Source organism: Amblyomma mixtum, chromosome 3 (genome assembly GCF_055824585.1).
Source record: "Amblyomma mixtum isolate Tamu chromosome 3, ASM5582458v1, whole genome shotgun sequence".
Taxonomy (NCBI): domain Eukaryota; kingdom Metazoa; phylum Arthropoda; class Arachnida; order Ixodida; family Ixodidae; genus Amblyomma; species Amblyomma mixtum.
The window spans coordinates 173,381,851-173,395,146 of record NC_143014.1 but is presented as its reverse complement, the minus strand read 5'-3'; the positions used below and the strand labels follow the sequence as shown (position 1 = coordinate 173,395,146).

The 13,296-nt window shown below is 43.8% G+C and overlaps 1 protein-coding gene across 2 annotated transcripts in view; it reads left to right on the top strand.

Annotated features, from left to right (window-relative positions):
• The window catches only part of Fhos (Formin homology 2 domain containing), a 228,920-nt gene extending 221,216 nt beyond the window's left edge, over positions 1-7,704 (top strand). The window contains exons 27-29 of one of the 2 annotated variants that reach the window (XM_089581949.1): positions 663-807; positions 1,330-1,494; positions 6,021-7,704. In XM_089581949.1, coding sequence (XP_089438075.1) covers positions 663-807; positions 1,330-1,494; positions 6,021-6,094 — 384 coding nt within the window. In that variant the 3' untranslated portion in view covers positions 6,095-7,704. The remainder of the gene's footprint in view (positions 1-662; positions 808-1,329; positions 1,495-6,020) is intronic. The other variant, XM_089581950.1, reaches the window with a different exon arrangement.
• Positions 7,705-13,296: the final 5,592 nt, after the last annotated feature.

Genomic DNA, 13,296 nt, shown 5'->3' with positions numbered 1-13,296 from the left:
TTCTCAGATGCATTGGGAAAGGCGGCAGTGAGAGATGCTGCTGCTGCACAAGCATGATGCCTCCAGCTGTCACTGCATTTCACATTACATTGCTGTAACTGTGGTGCCAGTTTTTTTTTTTTTTAATGCTCTGGTAATCTTGCCAGGTGTACATCGCCAGATAAGATAATCTTTTTGGAACCAACATCCTGTCGCAATTATTTATTTATACAAGATGGTACATGTCTCTGTTGCCTTTGAAAGAGATGCTAGCCTTTTTCTTCACGGCCATCAGAATCAGTAAAGGGAGGTTTGTCTTTTAGGAGACAAATTATCACCTAAGCTAAACTCAGCAACCACTTCACTACTGACAGCACAGCCATTATGTAATGTCGGAGCAATGCATTTATTCCATTCAAGCTGCAAGTGTTGTGATGATCACCATTCACCATAATCATTCTGCTGCTGTGAGCAAAAAAATGAAACAATGTTGTCAAATAGAACTTGGCAAAGGTTGATACAAGAAATTTGTCTCATTATAAAGAATATAAAAATTCAAAATTTGTTAGTTTCTGATTATGGTTAAAACCATTTATGGGCAGGGGAAAATTAAGTGTTAGCATTGTTTGAAATTTGTTGGTACCATTATAATTGGCTGATGATTATTCATTGCAACATTGCAGATGGACAAATTCAGGACAAAAGAGCAGCAGGCTGACCAGGAACTCCGCCAGCTGCTTGGAAATGGCACTTCTGATGTTGATGAGCCTAAAGGCGGAAAATGGGGAACTGTACCTGGTATGCGAGCTCGGCCAAGGATACCACAAGGTAAGCTGAAGAATGTGCAGTGCATGTTCAAAGGAATGCCATATGGCACCTTATCTATTTAATTGCAATTGGTTGTTTTGCTGCTGTGTACTTACACAGTTTTGCAGTGGCTAATAACATTTGGCCTCACTATGCTTTTGGTAAGGTGAAACATTGTTATAGTTTGTCTTCTGTATGCTTTATAACTAGTCTCAGAAACATATTTGGTCCTGCCTGTAAATTGGAACTCTGCATATTGGATGAGCTATATATTGCCTTGCAAAGATCGGTTTTGAACATCATGTGTATACTTTTAGATCAAAACCATTTAATGCTGATTGGTATGTCTCAGCAGTGACTGCGAGTACAGTGCAACATGTGCTCTTCCGTGGAATTATTTATGCCATGAATTTAATTGATATTCTGCCAAAGCCCATTATTTTTTTGTTTAAAGTAAATTACTGCTTTTGTCTTCATTTCTGGCTGTTGTTTTGCGCGGTACATGTTGCGACAGCAGTCAAATAACAAATATTGTGCTGGCAGGTCCTGGGGGAACTCTAGGTCGGCACAGCACACCAACAAGGGATGAAAACTTGACCGATGCTGATGACGAAATCTTGGAAAGCCTTGTGAAGACAGCCACAGCACAACCAGCACGAAATGAGCCTCGCATTCGCAAGAAAGCTCGCTACGGTGATAGAAAGTCACGTACGTGATGCTTTATATCTCATGGGCATAAAATTTGTCAGCTGAAATGAGAACACAACGAATGCTATCAGTAGTGTTATCAGAACCATGATCAGTTGACAAACTCCTCTAGTGCCCGACATATCCGTAGCTCATGAGCACCTTTTGATATTAGCACGGCTGTGGTAACAGGCTTCTGCTGGCTTTTGTGCAGCATCAGCAAAAGCTGTGATGCTGTGCTTTGGGCAGCAACTTTTTGGAAATAGTGAGTTGCCTGGTCCACTGCTTAGTACATGAACAGATATTTCACGGTAGGTGCAACTTATTAGCCTTCAACATGAGCAAATTATTGGCTAAAGCTTGTTGGTAATTCTGAACGTGTAGTAACAAAACATCTTATCACACAGTATGAGAGCATTTTGGTTTTTGCACAAAAATGCAAAGCCTTAAATTTTAGAAACTGTATGATGGGCATGAACAGTATAAAAGAAAAAGTATTTACTCCTCCTCTGCCTTGCCAAACATCGAGCTTGCACTGCAGGCGCACTGTAAGTTCAGATGAACTTACACTCCTCTGAGTTTAGCCAAACGTGACAAATCACTACCGCAGTATTTCAGGCTGCCTATTATGACACCACTTATTGCACTGATGGCACTGTTCAAGTAAGCACAGTTTCTTGAGCTGGTCTTTCTGAAAATTATATGGCAGTCGCTTATACTGTTATATGACAGTCACAGTTGACATAGCAGCAGTTGCTTGTACATGCATTCATCAGAACCCGCATTCACCACGCACTTTGTTGAAAGGATCTTACTGGTAATAGAAATGGCATACACGAAAGCAGTGGCACGTCTCATGTGTAATATTACAACTCTGTCGAGGTCACACTGGAGGCTAGACAAAACATGGCTTTAATGGCTGGTCTGTTCTTTGGCTGTCCATATCCGCTACTGAAGCATGCTCAATTGCCACTGCTGATGGTGGAGCATTGTGTGACAGCAGTGCCAGTCATCACGAATGACAGTGGCAGCGCAGCCCAACAGTACTCAGTCTGGTGACTGAAGCTAGCTGTAGTAGCATTAGCTTCCAGCTGTATGCCATTTTATAATATACACTTATTCACATCTATATATTACATGTAGGTTCAGGAACTTTTGTCACATGATGTTTATGATCATATCCTGCCAATGATGGTGCCTATTACCCTGAAAGTATCCAGGTTAGGCCCATGTGTTTCTAATTTCCCCTGCTAAGCATATTGAATTGTTATGATAACGATATAGGTTATTATTATTTAGGAAAAAAAGCAGTAGAGAAAAAGTTGAATGTTATAAGGCAGCAGGCACAGGTACATCGCTATTACGCTAATACTACTTCACTTGGAAACATAAGTCAAACCTCATTATAGCTAACAGGTAAAAAATCGTAAAATAGTTTGATATAGCTGAAATTTATGATATTAAATTTTTACAAAATCTCATGCAGGAGAAACACAGTTTAGTCATCAAAAGGGCAACAAGTGGGGGAGACCTTTTCGGAAGTTTTAGCGCTGTTTCAAAGCCTCGCATGGCGATTGCAGAGGCCGCAAAAAGCCGAGCGCCAAGCGTTAGGTTGGCTTCCCAACACAGCACCACCAGCACGCGGCAGCGGCAGATAAAACGCCAGTTAGGATGCCTTCTCCCCATCACAGCGGTGTTGGGTGAAAAATGGGACACCAGAACAAAGGCTATCACCTTTTTCACCACATCCATGACGGTCGATGTGAGCACAGGATGGCTACTGGAAGGCCGCGACTGACCATGTTTTTGGTTCCGGGGCCCTATTGACAGGTACGAGAAGAAAGTGTAGGGTTTTATCTTGGTTAAACCGAGTAGAATGTGTGAAAGCACTTGAGGCAACACTGCCTCATAAGCAACCGCATGCAAGATCTTATCGTCAGCCACTATCGTTAGCCGCACGCGGGTACGGGGGAAGGGGGGGCAATTCGACGTGTTGAAGGAGCAACTGTGCAACGCCTCCACTGCTGGCGTTCCATCAAAGGTTGAAGCTTCACACATACCCCGGGTTTTTCATCTTTTCTAGTAAAGTAGTGCGGAGATGCTGCTATCTTCCATCTTGGATACCCCTCCATCCATCCATCTGTCCGTCGAGATAAAGCGTGAACCATGGCACGAACACTTGCCGCATCACCCCAGTCACTCATGTAGTTAGGCAAAGCCTGCTGCCTGTCATCTGAGCGGGCACAGCTTGGCACTCGGCAGTTCGATATGTCCGTTTTATGGCAAACCACTTTGGTGCGGTGTCTGTAGCTTGATTTTACATTGTTTACATGAGAGAGTGCTAGTAAAATTCTAGTAATTAAATAAAAACCAATTAACTTTTTTATTTTTATTTTTAGGGTGCAAGGTTATATTGTGGAATTAAAGGCTTTCAAAATCGAATGAGAGCTCTGTTTGTTTAAATTTCATGCTGAAAAAAGTGCTTTTGAGAGCTTTTCAAGTTGGCTTTTCCACGTTGCACACTGATAAAATGGGCATACCTTGAATTAAATGCAGACGCAGTTTAAGTCTTCTAGGACGTAGATGATGTTGATGCGATTCCCATGACGAACCACAGCAGCGGCGCCATTTTCTCAAAATTTAATATGGGAAAGCCAACTTAAAGAGGTGCCAAACGCATAATTTCTACACTCCATATCTCAAAGCACGATGCTGATCCAAAAATTTTTAAAATTGGGTTCACATTCTATGTTGAAGGTCTTCTATTTCTAGTAGATCTTGTGCCCTAAAGCCAGAAAATCGCAAGTTGATCAGTTTATTTTTGTTAATTACTTGTCTTTTTGTTGAACTGTATTATGTAAAGAATGTCCGCAGTGCCGTATAATCAACCTGTACAGACTGTACAGACCTACCTTTCCCGGCTTTTCAAAGAAAACTCTGTATTGAATAATTTGAAACACACTTTATACAGAAAGAACTGTAAGTGTTCGTTAAAGGTATTAAGGAGCTGTTCGATACCACCAATAATTCGTAATGTCCATGTTCGTTATACCGAGGTTTGACTGTATTAGTTAATAGTGCAACACTGCGTGTGATCTGCTGATGCTTTCTACATGCTCGTCAACTCCTTGGAGCTTATGCATGTATCAAATGCATGCCACTTTTGGCAGCACTCAGATTTTTGCTATTCGGGGCAAACTGTGTATTGCTGCTCCACTGCATGACTTCAGCTTATTTTGATATGTCCCGCGAGGATGCTACCCCTATCGTATCTACCTGTACTCTTTTAACTGGAGCATTAATATATGTTACGTGCCCTTCAGTAGGGTAGCCTTTGCTATCTGCTTATTATTACCATCCTAGAGTGCAGTGCATTCTTAGCTGTTCATTGCCATGTTGAAAGTGTGTAAGCTAGACAAATGTAGTACGACAGCAGTTTTTCTATCAACACCAGATAAAATATTGTGCAGTATGAACATCCTTCCTTACATGCTATACTGTTGTGAAGAATACATAATTTGGGAGATGGCTAAGAAATTACGAGCCTGTACAGTCGCAACGGAAAAAGATTAGCACAGTGACGTAACACCGGAGCGCCAGATAGCAACGCTTGGTGCTGCGGTTACGAGCACGCCGATAACAAAAGTGCCAAGGGGTGTTCGCGAAGCAGGGCGCTGCGCCAGCCGCACAGTGCGATTTTCGTCACTCCGGTGACGTCATTGTGTCAATCTTTTTTCGTCGCCACTGTACTATCGCGCTCAATATGAGTTGCAACGCGCGGTCATCGACCGGGGCTCGTTCCGTGGTGTGCCTCTTCCAAACAGTCGCTCGGAATTCTGGGAGAAACTGCTGTTCCAGTAAACAACAGCACCCCCGCTCAGGAAAAAGTTTCTCCCAGAATTCCGAGCGACTGTTTGGAGGAGGCAGACCACGGAACGAGCCCCGGTCGATGACCGCGCGTTGCAACTCATATTGAGCGCGATAGTACAGCCTTTGTTAATAATACACAGCCCAAGGGTTTTGCATCGCAGCCATGTAGCGGGACTTTCTAGCACATTTGGCAGTCCTAAGCTTGGGTAGTTAGAGGACATGAGTTCCTCCCACCTTTGAGTGATTAGGGTCGCTGAGGATGCAAGACAAGCCAAGCTGCAGAGCTCCGAAGCAAACCTCTTGGGCTGTATATTTTTTGCAAAGACTGTTCATATCTTTTGTGCTTCTTTGTGCTACATAATAGCTCCAAAATGTTCTGTAGTGATGCCTTCTGTTGTCAGAAGAGCGCATCTTCGTGCTACTTATGTGCAGTACCAATTCTGGATGGAGTGTGCTGCTTATAAACACGTGCATTGTATCTTTGTCCTTTGATTGAATCAATGAGGCAAGATGTAGTCTTGTGCTTTTTGTTATGAACATGTATCATTTTGCTTCACTTTCAGTGATTGCCCCTCAAGTGAATATTTTTGAGAGCAGCAGTACATGCTGTTATTGGATTAAATTGAGTAGGAAAACCAGTGCGTTCAGTATGCTGTTTTCTTCTTTTCAATCTACAGTTCGCCGTACCCTGAAGAGTGGGCTGGATCTTTCCGAGGATGAGCGACGTTCACTGGCTGCAATGTCCTCTTAGTGTGCAGTTGACTCGTGGATCCAACTGTACTGGGAGGGATTCACACTGAGCAGTACCATTGCATGACTTCAGCATGACAGAATTTGGAAAATATAGCTGATCTCAAGGGACACTGTAAACAGCCTTGCCTTGCCTTGCCTTTTTTCTCTCCTGGCACTTTACTGGGATACATCCTTCTCATTGACATTGGATGTATCTTGTTTGGCAAGAGAGTATCAAGGAAAGGCAGTCTTATGACTGAATTAAAGGATTCTTCATTTATTTGCAGCATGCGCTGATACTTGTGCTGAAGTGTAACAAAATCTGTGTGATATATCAGCTCTTTTCAATTCTGTGGTGCTCAAGGCTGCAGTCCTGTTTAGCATGTAGGTATGTGTGATGTCCCAGTTTTCTAGAAAGGTGTTTGCATGCAAATTGCATTCTTGGCCATGTCTGAGTACTTCGCTCATGTAAGACACTGTAGTCTGAGAAGTATTTTTTTTTTAACTGCAGTCAGTGAGGTTTCTTTAGAAAGAAACGTGGAAAATATGTGAGTGCATGTAGGCTAGGAAATAAATGGGACATACTCTTGTGGTTCACCAATCACTCCATATGTGATGTGCTAGTTTCAGTGTAAATATGTTGTACTATACTGAGTAGTCTAGTGATTGCGAAGTTTCTCTCTTTTTTCTTGCCCTAATTTCCTGTCTGTCTATCTTCTTGACCTCCTCTTCTTGAAGGCTGAACATTGTTGATGGGTTTGAAAGGTGAAACGCAACTCTCAACAAAGACAGCAATTGTGTGGTTCGTTTGCAGGCATGACATTTTTTGGCCATGACGAGTGAAGTTACTTAAGCCAGATGCATTTTGTTAGCTGATTTGTTTTTGTACAGTGAGAAAGGTTATTTATTTGTTTTTGTTCTGAAACCCCCCTGTGATCTATTTTCCACATAAGAAATGTTTTCTCTCAGTTACTATGTCATGCATCGACTTATAGGTTTGTCTTGCAACGGCGACTGCCACTGTAGAAGCTGAGCTTGCAACTGACTTGCGCCAAAGTGGCCATGGTATAAACATATACTAGAAGATATCTGTGTTCCATTTTACACACACCTGCACAGAGAGAAGCTGTGACTTTCCTAAGTCTTTTTGTTTGTTTACTGAAATGTACAGTATTAGGTTTTCTTCTGATGACAAGAAAAAATGTCATTGTGCTTTGTCAGGAGCGATTTACTTGCAACCTTCAGTTGGGTGGTAACATCACTTATCTTTTTCGCAGAGCCTGGTGCAGTGCAAAGTGGTACTTATAGCAAGTACATAAATTATGTGCAACATCCATCATGCTCTGAACAAAGGTTGCTCTGTTACTGTCTCATTCTGCCAAATATTTTTTTCTTGAGAAGTGTGTCCTTTGTTTAGTCTGTTTTATTTTCTTTTCTTCACCATGTGAGATCTTATGCAGGGTAAGCTAAAAATATAAAGTCTAGGTATATGAAAGGGTAGAAGTGTCGCTGCCCCTGTACATCTTTCAGGACTTAGACAGCCTAAAGGGTGTATGAAAAAAAAAAAAAAGAAGATTGTGACATCTGCAATATTGCCAAATAAAGAACACATCTGCCACTCTGGTTGAATCTTTTGTGCTGGTTGTTTCTCTTGCTGAAGTTTTGAAAATAATTGCCACATACAATGTTTAGTGTTCCAAGCGGGTAGTAGACTTACAGGAACATAGTACCGTCTTTGCCAAAAGTAGCCAGGCAATAGGGTTTGTTCATCGGGCACGTAATGGAACCCTTATGGCACCCTTGAAGACCAAATGTATTGAAAAGTGAGAACAAGGGTTCTGCTTACCTTTAGAGCTTAAAAGAGGGGTGCTGTGCCTATACTATACTGTATTTCACGGCTGAGGAACAAATCCTCTTGCCAGGTTACTTTTGGCAGAGTGTACTATGTTACTCTTAGTCTGTGGCCAACTTGGGGACACTAAGCATTAATATGCGGCAGTAGATTCCTGAGCTTTGTGATTCTGCCATCTGGCTCTTAGTTCAGTGCTGCTTAGGAACTAAAACATGAACTTCCCAGTGCTTTTTGAGTTAAACGCAACCGTGCTCAAAAGGAAGTGTTCCACATTGGAGGCTACATGTTTCAACAAATGGCGGCGAAACTAGCAGATTACCCCCAAAGCCACTCACTCTTATTGGTCGCCAACACCACCAAATTTGCACTAACTTGGCTACAGCTACCACTCTTTTTTTTTTATTTACGTTATACTGCAGACCTTTTTGGTGCAAGCAGGAAAGGCAAAATGTGAAATACAAAGAAACAAATCTTTGCATTGCTAGTACAAACAGCATTTTAAGAAAATTTTTTTTAGAACTCATACATGAGAACAGGTAAATAGAAAACATTTTGAGCATGTTTGCGGCACCTCTAAAATTCAAGATAAGATACAATTGGTAAGATTTCTCTCTGCCTATTTAAAAAATACTGTTAAGGGTCTGCTTGAAGTTTTCACATGTGTAAACCTCTTCAGGCAGCAAGTTCCAGTAGAGAATTTTGCTACTGGAGAGGGCAGAAAGTTGGGGAGTAGCTGCGCACCTGACATTGGAGCTAGATGCTGTAGTGGTGAGATCAGTGCTTCTCATTTCCTAAAGCCTTCAGAGCATCAAGGGGCTCCCATCGCATGACTCAGCTACTGGTTCTCTCCAGCTGCACAGTTTGTCTTAAAAACATTTTAATGGGATTCTGTGTGCAAACCTATGCATGGAGCCACCGCATGAAACCAAAATAACAGTAGACAGTGAAAAAAGAAAGAAGCACAGTACAATCTTTACCAAAAGTAACCAGGTTGCATGGTTTGCTTCTCAGTCATATAATGGAGCAAATATGCCACTCCTCAAGCTCTAAATCTGTAATATGAGGAGAACCCTCGTCCTCACCTTCTGAGACCTTTTGAGCGTTATGTTTGGTTTATGGGGGACACCATAGTGAAGAGCTCCGTAAATTTCTACCACCTAGGGTTCTTTAATGTGCACTGAGATCACACAGTACACTGGCCTCTAGCATTTCGCCTCCATCGAAATGCGACCGCTGCGGCCAGGATCGAACCGACGTCTTTCGGGTCAGCAGCCGAGCGCCATAACCACTGAGCCACTGTGGCGACCCATGAGCTTTAGGGAAGCCATAAGGGGATTTGCTTAGCACTCATATATAGTAGAGTCCTTATGAGCTTTAGGGAAGCTGTAAGGGCTCTGCTATACAAGTAATAAGCAAATCATGCTGCCTGGCTGGTTACATTGGCAAAGACTACATGTACCATGCATGCATAAACGGTGTTTCATGTAACTTGAATCAAGGATTAAAAAAAGTGCCATACTGGAGCTGGGTGAAATCAACAACATATTGTATCCCGTCGTGTGGCGTTCCTCAGAGCATTTTTAAAATTCTGGTTGATTAGTTAATTAGCTAAGATTAACTATGAAAATTTTATACAATTCACTTTACGGTCACGTGCCCTCCTGGCAACGTACACTTACTCCTACGTGTCCCTTTTTACCGGCATTTAAAGAAAGCTGTGAAATATTAAAAAACACATGTGCGCTCATGCGCTACCATAATCCAGCGCTCACAACCGTTTTTCGAACGAACGAAATGTGCGCGCTAACCGTGCCGAAGTGAGCGGATCCGAGGCCGAAGTTCGGCTGGCTTCAAAATGATAAAAATAACAAAAACGAAGGCTACCTTGTAATACACGACTGCACTGCTTTTCCTTTCTTTTTTGTTTTGTCTATGTGATGGATAAAAGCTCCGTCTGAATCGGCTGTCGATGGCCTGCAGGCCTATCACTTATCGCAGATCACGGCGCGACAGGAAGAATGTGCTGACGCACTCGGCCGCTCACCATAGCGCTCACTTCGAGACTGTGAGCGTGCACGCTTCGTTCGCTCAGGACGTGCTTGGCAGCGCTACAATACGGTAGCGCAAGAGCGCAATCACGTGTTTTTTTTCCATATTTCATTTAAATTATAGTGTAATAGATGACTTGTACACTGTACTTTAAAATGCTGATTGGTTTGGTTTATTGGGGTTTAACGTCCCAAAGCGACTCAGGCTATGAGGGACGCTGCAGTGGAGGGCTCCGGAAATTTCGACCACCTGGTGTTCTTTAACGTGCACTCACATCGCACAGTACACGGGCCTCTAGAATTTCGCCTCCATCGAAATTCAGCCGCCGCAGCCGGGATCGAACCCGTGTCTTTCGGGTCAGCAGCCGATTGCCGTAACCACTAAGCCACTGCGGCGGGGTCTTTAAAATGTTGAAAAAAAAAGACCACATAGAAGATACGTTGCTACAAAAAACTATAGTTACTGTATACAAAAAACTAGAGTTACTGTATATGCTACCAAAGGTATAAGTACCTTTGGTGAGGGTGTCTGTATACACCCTACTTTGGTAGCATATACAGTAACTCTACAAAAAACTGGATCGGTTGTTTCGTAACGCCGTCTAGGACTTAATGACACGCACATGATCCTAAAGTGAATATTACAATTTTGCATAATTAACTTGCACTAATTAACTAATTAAGCAAAATTTAAATGTATCATTGGATGGAAGATAGGAGCGTCCCCTTTGAAACGCGGTGGTGGCTGTTGCCACCATGCGCGGTTTTGTTTCTTTATTTTTATTTAACTAAATTGGTCTTAAAATTCGCTATTTTCTTTAAGTCCGCTTTCAGTCCTACACAGCTAACCTTATGACACCTCTCTTCATTTGAGACACCAATCTTCCAATCACTTTTTGCTAACTTCCGTCGCAGATTTATATCATGACCATTGTTATCTCTAAGCCCTCGGGCCTCAGGGGGAGTGACTGTGCCTGACATCCGTATGGAAACCATCACATTCTGGTATGAGGTATTCTGTTGTTTCTACAGAATAACCCCACACAGCACATGTGTCATCTTCGTTAAATTTCTTTTGAAGTGAAAGCTTCACTACGGGACCTGGGGCTTCAATCGCGGACCGTGCAAATTTGACCTTCAGCTGAGTTAGAGGTCAAACCATAGTAGAGCCATGGTGCATAGCCGGGTTTTTTCAGTTTTAGCCTCGCTCCCAGCGCGCCGAACACCGCCATGTTGCTTTCCTCCTCTCTGGCTGGTTCGGAAAGGCGGTGTCCGTGCGTCCCGTGCCGTGCGTTCTCTGCGGTTCTCCGTGTTTACTGTATGCGGTTGCTTAGCTGCAGAAGCCCGATTTGGGTGTATGTGCGATTAAAGCTGAAACGAGGTCTTCGGGAAACCACTGCGCAGTCGTCTTCTGTTCAAACAACTACAGGAAGCGAAGGCGGCTTGAAGCGGAGCAGTGTGAAGAACACAGAGAGCCACGGCGGCAGTGCGGTTGCGGGCAGCTACCCATACCTTACACGCGAGCACCTACTGCTGATGTCGCTAAGATATGCGTCGTCTGTGACCGTTGCAAAATCAAAACATCAGTAATAATTCGGGGAAATGATGCAGCAGCACTGCGGGTTACGTGAAATATTTCTGTTATAACTGCCGACACTGGCGACTGATTATTAACGACAGCGGCACTGTAAACATAGCTATTTGACAGTACTTGAAAGCCATGATGCATTCCGCAAATGCCACAGCTGTTTGCTTGCAGTAAATATCCGATAAACCAGCAGGACTTAAAAAACTGAAGGCCGCAGCTTTGACGTGTCCACTTGGCATTGTGACACCTCATGCTTCGACCAAATACTATTATCAACTGACGCCATAATGCGAAGTGCCGATTGTTTAAGAAAAATGTGCCTATTAGGGACGTGTAATCAGCAGGCACGCAGTGTCCACCCGACCACACGCACGAGCTTTCTCGCTCTTTCGGCATCGGCCGCACCCGAGACGGACCAAGCAGATATGCCCCTCAGGAACTGTCACAGCAGGTGCACCAGTTTCGAGTGTATAAATTAGATCGCGTTCGAAGGCCAGATGCCTCTCTACTACATCTTTTTCTGAGTTTAGCGAAATGTCAGACGACGCGAAGCTCCAAATCCAGTTTCCTCTGTTCCTGCGACACTTTGCTTCGACGCGCGGCGCCGGCGAATGCACTGGCGCTCCGAAGAGCGCTGCCACACACTCGCATGTTCACGCTAAGAGTGGACCACCCTACATTTGCACCCTTCACCAGTTATTTTACCGTTAGTACGAAGTAATCAAGAAATTTATGCAAAGCCAAAAGCCGCAACAGAATTTTGTGCGCTTATGCGCTCCAGCGGTGCCTTCTCGATGTAGCACTACAGAGAGTACCGTTTTTTAGGACAGTGCAGAAGGAAAATGTAGTGAAAGACGCGGTCGAACGCAGTTTCAATCTGTTCGTGCCACCGGCGCAACGCAGGGCAGACCGCTTGAGCGCTTGACAGAAACACTGCTGTTAGCTCGGAACGGAGCGGTTTTTATTTTATAATTATAACTACAACATAGAAGCGCTCAGCAAGTTTCGTGCTCGCATTAATAAATGTCTGCATTATAGGTACCAGAAAGCGGTTAAATGAATCGCGCACACTTGCGTAGAAGCGCACCTCCAATGTCGATTTTCGGCTCAACTTGCAGGCAAACATCCGCGCCGCCGCTCGCCGAAGCACGGGCCATTTTGTTCACAGTTGCTCAGTGCATACAGTGCAACACTGCGGGTCAAAAGCATGCAAAAATCAACACTCGGATAGGGCTGAACAGCGCGGCGACTACTCGCTGCCTGTATTGCAGCGGCGGCCACCCAAGCCAACATGGCGGAGAAATCGGCCAGACGAAAGGCGGCGCTGCTGTCGAAAAATGGCCGCGCGCACCTGAAAAAGGTCTATATGAGCGCGCCGCTGACGTGTCTCGGCGGCAGTTGGCAATGCACTAAGAGCCGGAGCACCCAGTCGTTGTCGCTAGTCTTGAGTTATCATAGAACGATTCCTTCCTGAAAATACTCTGAGGAGCGCTACAGGACGGGAAAGAATATGTCTTTGGTTTCACCTACCTCCGGTGCGTCACATTTTTTAAAAAATCCTTGGTTTAAGTTACGTGAAACACCCTTATAAACACTATTAAGACGCACACAGACTACAAATATGCCAGTGAAACTGGTTGCTGAAAGATAGCCTGGGCGCACACAAAGCTCTCTGAGGTCTTTCCAACTTTGTGGCTCCCTTAGTCGCATTGTCGTGCGAGCACTGCATTTGC